The sequence below is a fragment of the Arachis duranensis genome, chromosome 10 (genome assembly GCF_000817695.3).
Source record: "Arachis duranensis cultivar V14167 chromosome 10, aradu.V14167.gnm2.J7QH, whole genome shotgun sequence".
Classification (NCBI taxonomy): Eukaryota; Viridiplantae; Streptophyta; class Magnoliopsida; order Fabales; family Fabaceae; genus Arachis; species Arachis duranensis.
Window position 1 is genome coordinate 102,397,575 of NC_029781.3, and position 9,605 is coordinate 102,407,179.

The 9,605-nt window shown below is 35.8% G+C and overlaps 1 protein-coding gene across 3 annotated transcripts; it reads left to right on the forward strand.

Annotated features, from left to right (window-relative positions):
- The first annotated feature begins 4,472 nt into the window (after positions 1 to 4,472).
- On the forward strand, positions 4,473 to 8,731 carry LOC107471483 (E3 ubiquitin-protein ligase RGLG2). Of its 3 annotated transcripts, none has more exons than XM_021134327.2 (12): positions 4,473 to 4,670; positions 5,289 to 5,606; positions 6,113 to 6,197; positions 6,280 to 6,420; positions 6,512 to 6,625; positions 6,728 to 6,825; positions 7,113 to 7,192; positions 7,278 to 7,383; positions 7,482 to 7,609; positions 7,690 to 7,903; positions 8,250 to 8,306; positions 8,404 to 8,731. In XM_021134327.2, the coding sequence occupies exons 2-12, from the start codon at positions 5,301 to 5,303 to the stop codon at positions 8,482 to 8,484; spliced, it is 1,410 nt and encodes a 469-aa protein (XP_020989986.1). In that variant the 5' UTR covers positions 4,473 to 4,670; positions 5,289 to 5,300; the 3' UTR covers positions 8,485 to 8,731. The 3 variants fall into 3 exon arrangements, with proteins under 3 accessions (XP_020989986.1, XP_020989985.1, XP_015946441.1); XM_021134326.2 differs by having other exon boundaries at positions 4,474 to 4,670; positions 5,286 to 5,606; XM_016090955.3 differs by lacking the exon at positions 4,473 to 4,670 and having other exon boundaries at positions 5,028 to 5,606.
- Positions 8,732 to 9,605: the final 874 nt, after the last annotated feature.

Here is a 9,605-nt window from a genome sequence, read left to right on the forward strand (position 1 = left end):
ATATATTTTATTCTATTATTATTTATTTTTTATTTTAGTATATTCAATTGTTTTAATCTCAAAAGATTAGCTGTATATCTAAAGTCTGAATAGGGCAATTGTCCCCCGCACGACCACAATTAAGAGAGCGGATCCGTGGACTTTTCGCTAAAATAAAATAAAAAAATTTATTATTTTTTAAAATTTTAATTTTTAATTTTAATTTTTTAAAGATGATTTTTTTTTAAAGTAAATTTGCTCAATTTCGACAAATTCTATTTTAAATTTTAAAAACATGACTAATTCAAACTTTTAAATTTAAATTACGTGGGATTTTAAAAAAAATAAAGTGAAGTTTGGAGAGTGTGACAAACTCACCTTAAATTCAAAAAAAATAAATCGTATTTAAAAAATTAAATTTAAAAAATTATATATGATAAAATAATTTTTTTTCTGAAAAAATTCCGTGAGCCCGTGCCTGTTAATGTAGGGAGGTCAAAGAGTGTCGCGATTGTCTTAGTGTTACGGATAAGAATAAATAGTTATAGGATAAGGGTTAGATGTTATACGAATACAATAATCAGCAAAGATAATGTATTAACTATTAAAGTAAGAGAACCTAAGTGCCTTAGAAATAATATAGTAATCTAATAGATATAATTTTACTAATCCTACCTCGAGATAGAGAAGTCTTATGAGGGCTTTTATTTTTTATATTGGGACACCGGGTTATGGGGGTGCAGGGATTTCACGCGCAAGTGTGACGGCTGTAATTAGGAGTGATAATAGGTAAGGTAGGATATAATTTGAAGCTAATTTTAATTCTATTCGTAAATTGAGAATTTTATATAAACTCAATTTTACTTTATTCGAAGGTTGTTAAGAATATTTTAACTTTAATTTTATTCGTTTTCAATCTGCGAGTACTCGACTCTACTCCCGGGTTATAAAAAAAATGCAAAATTATTATATAATTTCATGATAATTTAAAATAGAATTAATTTTTATGTAAAAAAAAAATTAATTATCAATTAATGATATTTTTTTAGTGGCTAAGGATCTTTCACATTTAGTGAGAAATTTTTTATTCAACGTTCACTTAAAACATATTTTTATATAAATATATAACATATACATATATAGGGTGCAGGTTGGTAGAGTAGGGTTGAGGCTCAACCCGCACGAGAACTCAACCCATACCCTACCCTACCCGCTGCGGATCGGGTTGACAACCCTACCCAATCGGGTGGGATCGGGTTGGATACCCGCGGGTAGGGTACATGTTGCCACCCCTAACTGCGATCAATAAATCAGATGGTCCGATTTAAAGAATAATAATCGGAGAGTCCGATTAGAGATTGGACAAGTATACAAATTGGACCGTCCGATTTGTGCGCCTAGTCACGTGTCAAACATGCATCAATCCGTGTCATCTGCTTGTATACACACCATTTGAAAAATACCCCCTCTCATTTCACTTTCGTTCTTCTTCCCCAAACTCCACCTTCACCCCACATTCACTTTTAGCCTCCATTGATGCATGATCAGTTTGAAAAAAAAATAAAAAATTGGACCACTAGTCTTTAACAATACTAAGAAGAAGTAGAATAAAGACGTCAATCATTTGGAGTTTCACATTACTAATTATCTTGATCATCCTAATTATGTAAGTTTTTATTTTTAAATATTTTAAAGAAGGTTACATTTGTTTAATGTAGTATATATCTACGTTTTGTAGGGTTCACAGATGTTGCAATGTAACAACTATTTGCCGTCAGATCCGGACAATCAAATACTGGAGGGACATTTACGGGACACTGACTTTTATCACGTTTCACATATTGGAGTTATCAAATGTCAGTCGGTATTGGTTAATGCTCTGACCGAGAGATGGTGCCCTGAGACTCACACATTCTATTTTCTGGTTGGTGAGTGTGCTGTGATGCTGAAGGACATGGCGATGATTCTTGGTCTTCCGACGAATGGTCTGTCAGTCACAGGACTGACACTCAGTAGTTATGAGGCGTTAGAGGTTGAATGCTTGGATCAGTTTAGTGTTGAACCTAGGAAGGCAAATTGTAGGAAAAGTTTCATCAAGTTGACGTGGTTTCGAGGATTGAAGGATCGTTTAGTGTTGGTTGATGATATTCAAATTCAGAGGTACGTGAAGTGCCACATAATGTTATTGTTTGGGACCGTTATGTTTGGAGATAAGTCTGGGACAGGAGTGCACTGGAAGTTTCTACCGTTACTCCGTAACTTTACTGGGATCATACAGTTTAGTTGGGAATTGGCATGCATGGCACTCCTGTATAGAGCGTTGTGTAGGGCAACTCGTGTCGACTCTAAGGAGATTGATAGTCTACTGACACTTTTACTTACCTGGGCGTGGATCCATCTACCATTTATTGCGTTGATTCCTGGCAATCCTCGACTCTTTTCAATTGCAAACAGGTAGATTTAGTTACTACATGCTTTGAAAAAAGTGTATTTTAAATTTGATTGATAAATGTTAATTAAAGAGTCTGATGTTAGGTGGCGTAACTGGGATCGTGAGAATCAGTCTTACAGATTTTGTAGCCTTTCTCACTTTAGGAGAGTATTGGATGATCTGCAAGAAGGACATATTTGTTGTAATAAATAAGTAGTTGTTTTCGTTTAGTCATATTATTATTCGGTGTGTAATCATCTTTTACTTGCATAATGTGTATAGTTTATTTGGGAGGCTTATGCAATTGGTCGGGTCGATCCAGACGTGATTCCTCATGACATCCGTTAGCATTCACCTATTTGAAATGCCTCAGTTCTGTTTATATCTTTTAAATGCATTGAGTGGCATGCATCTGATAGACTAGGGAGGCAATTTGGCTTGACTCAGGGCGTTCCTCATCAAGAGCGGGATCTAAGTGAAGCACACGGCGAAGTTCTAACAGGTCCCAAGAGTCAAGATTGGTCTGGAATCCACTCATTTTGGGTAATGCATTGGACGAATTGGTATAGTCATGTTCTTGTCGAGCACATGGTGCCCTCACAGCATCATCTAGATATTTACTTGTATTGGTACCGAGGTACATATGGTGACCACTTGCATCTGTCAGATCTCGTACCGCAAGAAAATCAGGAGAATCAACAAGTACAACCACTACCACTGCCACCGCCACAAGAACAAGCACAACAAGAGCCTGAGCAGTTCACACCATTCATTCCTGACACACATTCTGCGGGTTATTTTACGCCACCATATCCAGTACATCAACAGATTGCTCGAACTCAATATACAGTTCGATGAACGATATTCGAGACCGACTTTCAAGATATAATGAAAATATTTCTTGCATACTTGCTTCACCCGTCACGTATTTCGTTTGAAATTGAACGAACCCATCAAACACAGATATAAGATATTTGTATAGAATACACGACACTCTTTTAGATATTTGAGAACCTATCTTCTCACAGATCACACCTTTTAATTCTTCAAATGACAGTGTGAATGGAATTATAATATCTAATGAATTTTTACACACAAATTTCACTCATTCAGATGTTTGTAACAAAGAAATTGGATCGTCCGACCGCTTTCTTGGTGATTCGAATTTGTTTGAACATTAAAATCGGACAGCCCGATTAGTGAATGGTCCGCCAAAAAATTGGAAACCCAGAAATTGTTGGGTCCGATTTTAGTGTCCTACCAAATTTTGGCCCAAAAGCGTTAAAATCGGTGGGTCTGATTTCTTTGGACCAAAAAATTTTTACCATTCATGCATGAAATCAGTGGATCCAATTTCTTTGCACAAAGTCATCCATCTGTCACAAATTGAACGGTCTGATTTTGTCTATTCTCACATGCAAAAAATTGGACCATCCAATTTTTCTCCGTCATCTAACCGCTGTCACAACAGCGTAAAACTCCCCTAAATTCTATAAACAAGCGTTACACAAAATTTAGTATCATATGCAAAAAAAATAACCATCTTATAAAAGATAGAAAAATCATTAAAAACATTTTTTTAAAAAAATAAACAAAAAAAACTACATGCAAATGATAAAAAATCTTTAAAAAATAATAAAATATAAAATAAATTAAATTTTTTATTAATATTTTTTTATTTTATCTGTTAAAATAAATATAAAATATTAATTCAATATCTCTCAATATAATATTTTTGTTCATATTTTATTTTGCAAACATGATTTTATTTTTTTATATTTTTTTATCTCATAGGGTAAACAAAGCAGCCTAGATCATGGCCCCACAATTTAAAAGGTTTTCAAAATAAAACTGGGCTTTCTCGCTCATTTTCCATCAACTAATATGCTTTATTTAAATTAGTTTAATAATGATTGTTTTTGGTGACTATTAGTTTAATAATGATTAACCAGAGTGGAAGTAAAATATAAAAAAATATTTAAAAAAATTCTGAAGCCGCTTTACCCGTTCCCCCCATCGACGACCGGTGAGCAGTGATCACTTTGAACATAAACAATTCAAAAATTGAAAGTAACCATAAACTAGAAAGTACCGCTACTTTTCTGATTTCTCTGGTTATGACTTTTTGTTTCTTGCGTTTTCTATAATCGATTATATTCGAATCTGAAAGATCCTCTATCTTTCTCTGCACTGCGATAACAAATCCAGAATATTCCAAAAACGCTATGCTCCATCGCCATCACTGTTATCCGAATCCAAGGTATCTTCACTAATCAGTATCCACCGATTCGCATCTCGAACTCGTTGACTCCAACTTCACCTTTTCTCCTATCTTTTCTTCTCAAAAACTCTCTTTCTTTTTTTTTTGTTTGTTTCGTAAACGTAGTTTTTCCCTGAATGAAACAGTCAGCACTGTTCGGATCTTCTACAACGCAATGTTGTTTAATATTCTTTGTTTTTCGCATGCTGCATTCATGATTTTCAAGAATTGAAGCTGAGTTCTCATGGCAAATTCATCAATTAGGGTTACTTTTCGAGGTCACCGAATCTGAGGATGTTCCATTTTTTTTTTGGCATAAGGTTTTCCTTTTGGCCTGGTTATGTACTTATATTTGAAGACATGTGGCGGCTATTTTGTTTTTCTCTGTAATTATTGAGTTTGCTTAAGGAGGAAGTGCTTCTTTTAAGTCGGTGAGATTCATACGAATTGGTCGTCTGGATACATTGAGAGTTTGCTTGGAAATTGAGAACTTCAACCTTGAAGAAGATACTTTTATTTTGCTTATTATACATCTTGGATTGGATTCTGAATTCATTTTAATTATCGGAATCTTTTGATTAATTTCGATTGGCTTTTGTTCTCTGTATTGATAAGGAGACAATTGAGTTGATGGGGGGAAACAATTCTAAGCAGGACAATAATTGGAGGCAGAGTTCATATGGCCGTTCAAGTTCCTCTTCATCTTCCTGGAATTCATATCCTCAGCCAGCTTATGGTCAGGGGGGTCATGCCTATGAGCCACAACCAACTCCTTATCCGACGGCACAACCCTATTATGCTCCTCCTCCTCCTACTACTCAAAACTATGGCTATGAACAATCTTATACTAGTGGTGAAGTCACCCGCCCCGACAATAGAAGGAAGTTAGAGAGGAAGTATTCGAGAATTGCTGATAATTACAATTCCATAGATGAGGTAAGAGATGCTTTAAGCGTTGTAGATTTATTTTCATCAGCTGATGCTGATCTAGACTAATATCATGAACTGTGCAATTGACTTCTGAATTGCAGGTATTATTCATCTTTTGAGTTAATTCATTAGGATTTTAGGATCATAAGAGTCAGTAGGTTGAAAGTAGCTTGTCATGCCTTGCCCTTAAAACTATTAGGGAATGGCTATCTGTTCATCTAGCTTCCAGTTGTGGCCGTTGAGTTTCAATAAACTGAATGCACTGAGGAAAAACATATATACTCCTGATGAATTTAGAGATGTAGATTTGATGAGCGCATTTTTTTTAAAACGATTAAGCATTACCTAGCTTGTGATAGTATTCCCTTGCACTCTTTAAATTCCTTTGTCAATGATGGTGCTCCTTTCTCTTTTTCTTGTGTATATTTTAAGAAAACTGGTAATTCTGTAACATTATCTTAAATTTTAATTGTTAACATTCTAGCATTTTCCATGCTTATATTTCTGTATAGGTGACTGAGGCTCTTGCACGGGCAGGCCTTGAGTCTTCCAATCTTATTCTTGGTATCGATTTTACTAAGAGCAATGAATGGACAGGTAAGGTCTTGTATACTTTTAAGCTATAGTTGGAAGCTATGCATTGTGTTTTACCGAAAAGTTTGCTGAATAATGTTTGCAGGAAAGAATTCATTTAATCGTAAAAGCTTGCATCACATTGGGAATGTTCCAAATCCATATGAACAAGCAATATCTATTCTTGGGAAAACATTGGCTGCATTTGATGAGGATAACTTGATTCCTTGTTTTGGATTTGGAGATGGTATCTCTCTCAAAGCTAATACTAGTTCCATTATATAATTGTTCTTTGAAGTTTAAATTTTTTAATAGTGGATGCTATAATATCATGGCAGCATCAACACATGATCAAGATGTCTTCAGCTTCTATCCAGATGACAGGTTTTGCAATGGTTTTGAGGAAGTGTTGAGTCGGTACAGGGAAATTGTTCCTCATATTCGACTTGCAGGTTATATTTCTACTTCATGTTCTGTTAATCTTCTGGGATGTCTGATGAATCATATTAGGTATTGTAGTACTGAGCCTAATCACACTTATGGATTTATTTTAGGTCCCACTTCGTTTGCACCAGTTGTTGAAATGGCCACGACAATCGTTGAGCAGAGTGGAGGCCAGTACCATGTTTTGGTTATAATTGCAGATGGCCAGGTATTCTATTCTAAACCCAGTATATCAAGTCATAGGACTCCAGTTCCACGATTATTTTTTGTTTCCCTTCCGTTCTTTCTTTCTTCCTTTTTGTTCCCTCTCTCAACTGCAATGCACCTTGAAGTTTCTCATCTTCCTCATATTGCTTTAATACAAACATAAGCCTAGGCTTAGTAGGTGCTTGAGGTGGGATTTTGTTCTGCCTTTTGACGTTCAATGTGTATGATTTACACACAATCTTTTTTATCTTACATCTATATGCCAACTTCCAACAATATCTGATGCAGGTTACAAGAAGTGTTGACACTGAAGGTGGGAGACTAAGTCCACAGGAACAGAAGACTGTAGATGCCATTGTTGAGGCAAGGTGATTGTGCGGTAGTTTTTGCCTTAGAATGTTTTATTTCGTCAAAACATAAAATACATTTTCTTATGTGCCTGGTTTGTCGCAGTAAATATCCTCTTTCAATCATATTGGTTGGCGTTGGAGATGGACCTTGGGACATGATGAGAGAGTTTGATGACAATATTCCAGCTCGGGACTTCGATAATTTTCAGGTCCGTAAAAGAATGTACAGCATATTTATTTATTAATAATAACTTACATACTTTTGTTAGTGGATATTGATATTCTGGCTTTCTCTTTGCTTCTTTAGTTTGTGAATTTCACAGAGATTATGTCAAAGAACATTCCTCCTTCACGAAAAGAGGCCGCATTTGCTCTTGCAGCATTGATGGAAATTCCTTCTCAGTATAAGGCAGCTATAGAGCTTAATCTACTTGGGTAAGTTTTTTGGTTCCACACAGTTTCTATTGGTTTTAATATAGATTCCATCTACTCATTTCTGCTTATAATTTGTGTAGCACTCGGAAAGCCAATGCTCCACAGAGAGTTGCCCTTCCACCACCCATGCATGGTTCAGCATCTCTTGGTGCTTCAAAACCTTACGGATCAGCATCTTTTGGCACTTCAAAACCTCATGCTGCTAATTTTGAGCCAAGTGTTCCCACTTATCCGAGTGATAGCAGCCTATCTGGCACGACTCATCCGGCCCCAACTCTGAATTATGACAATCTGGTAAAAACTAAAAAATGTTTCTGCTATTAATTTTCGTGTCATGTTCCATGATCAGGTCTTTCCGAGAAACTAGGGTTTCTTTTGCTTTTAGTGACCTAAGTTTTTCCTTCATTTGGCATGATCTTCCCATGCTTCAATTAAGAAATTAGATGACTCGTGTAGAAAGCATCAGTTACCTGATTGGTTTTGTTGCTTCTTTTCCAACTCTTATTGTTCATATTGTTCATATTGTACATATGTGGTGTAGGGCCTAGGATAGAGACTGAATTTGAATTCGTTCATCTTATGCATTGATTATTCCAGTTGTGACAATGTACATTTAACGAATTAAGTTGGTTATGTACAGATTTGCCCCATATGTTTGAACAATGCAAAAGACCTGGCCTTTGGATGTGGTCATCAGGTAAGAATAAAATGTTGAATTTGTTGCCTAATTATTTTGATTTCTAATAAGGTTCCAAGGAGAGTGCATGTGACACCTTTTATCTTTTGCGTGACAGACATGTTGCGAATGTGGCCAAGATCTTGAGACGTGCCCCATCTGCAGGAGCATCATTCACACCAGAATTAAGCTTTATTAGAAACTTGTTTGGTTTAAGCTAAAATTCTTTGAATATTTTTTCATTTAAATTCAATTTTAGGGTTAGATTTGGTTGTGTACAAATTTAGATCAAATGTGTCTCCACCGAAGAAATGTGGTACCTCATCTGCCGTTTGAGTTGTAAGTTGTAATGTGGTGCTACTCTCTACATGTACAGTGTGAAATTGCTGTTGAAAAGATCTAATGACCAATAAAAAGATGATGAAAAGATATTAATTTTTGTTTAACTGGTTTTGTGGAAGTATGTTTTTATTGTTATATGAATCTGTCTTTCCAATCTCCCTCGGTCCGAATAATGTAAGTCATTTTATTTAAAATTTTGTTGAATGTGTTACTAGTTACTAGTTACTATCCCTATAATCCTATTGGAATGCAAAAATATTGTATAAATATATATAAAAAATAAATATGAAATTAGTTATTAGGACAATTTACCTAAATAAATCTATTGAATCTTTTATCCATATACACAAAACACAAACTTGTTACGTACATGTGCAATTTGTGTTATTAGGTAAATCATGGGAGCCAACCACGGTTTCTACTCTCTACATAAATTGTGACTGGCAGGGACAATGGTGTCAAAATGACAAGCTACCACGGTTTATTGAGGAAGGAAAATGTACATAAACCTTTGTGAGTTGCAGCGGTTTATGAGGAGTGAAATTTTATATATTTGTGGTCATTGTGACGAAATAGGTCGTAACCATAGATGGTAAAACGTATATAAATATCAAATAAATAGCAGATAACATTTCACACAAGTCCGAAACATATAACCCTAAACATCATTCTAAGTACATAAACCAACATAGGACGACAGGACGTGAATATAAGACAAAACTAATCAAAATCCTCAATGGTGTCACTGTCGTCATCGTCAAAATGACCCAAGCAGGTGACCTCCGGTCCCACACAAAGGAGGACGCCTCACCCTCCTTGGTCTCTGGGCCACCTCTGGTGCTGCTGTCTCTTGGGGAGCGGTACTGAATGCTGAAGCTGGGGTCCCTCCTAACGCGAACCATGGGTCAGAAGGAGATGCTGCAGGCTCGTTGAGGTCAACGGCCAACTGAGGCTGAAGATCGGGAATAGGTGGCTGCT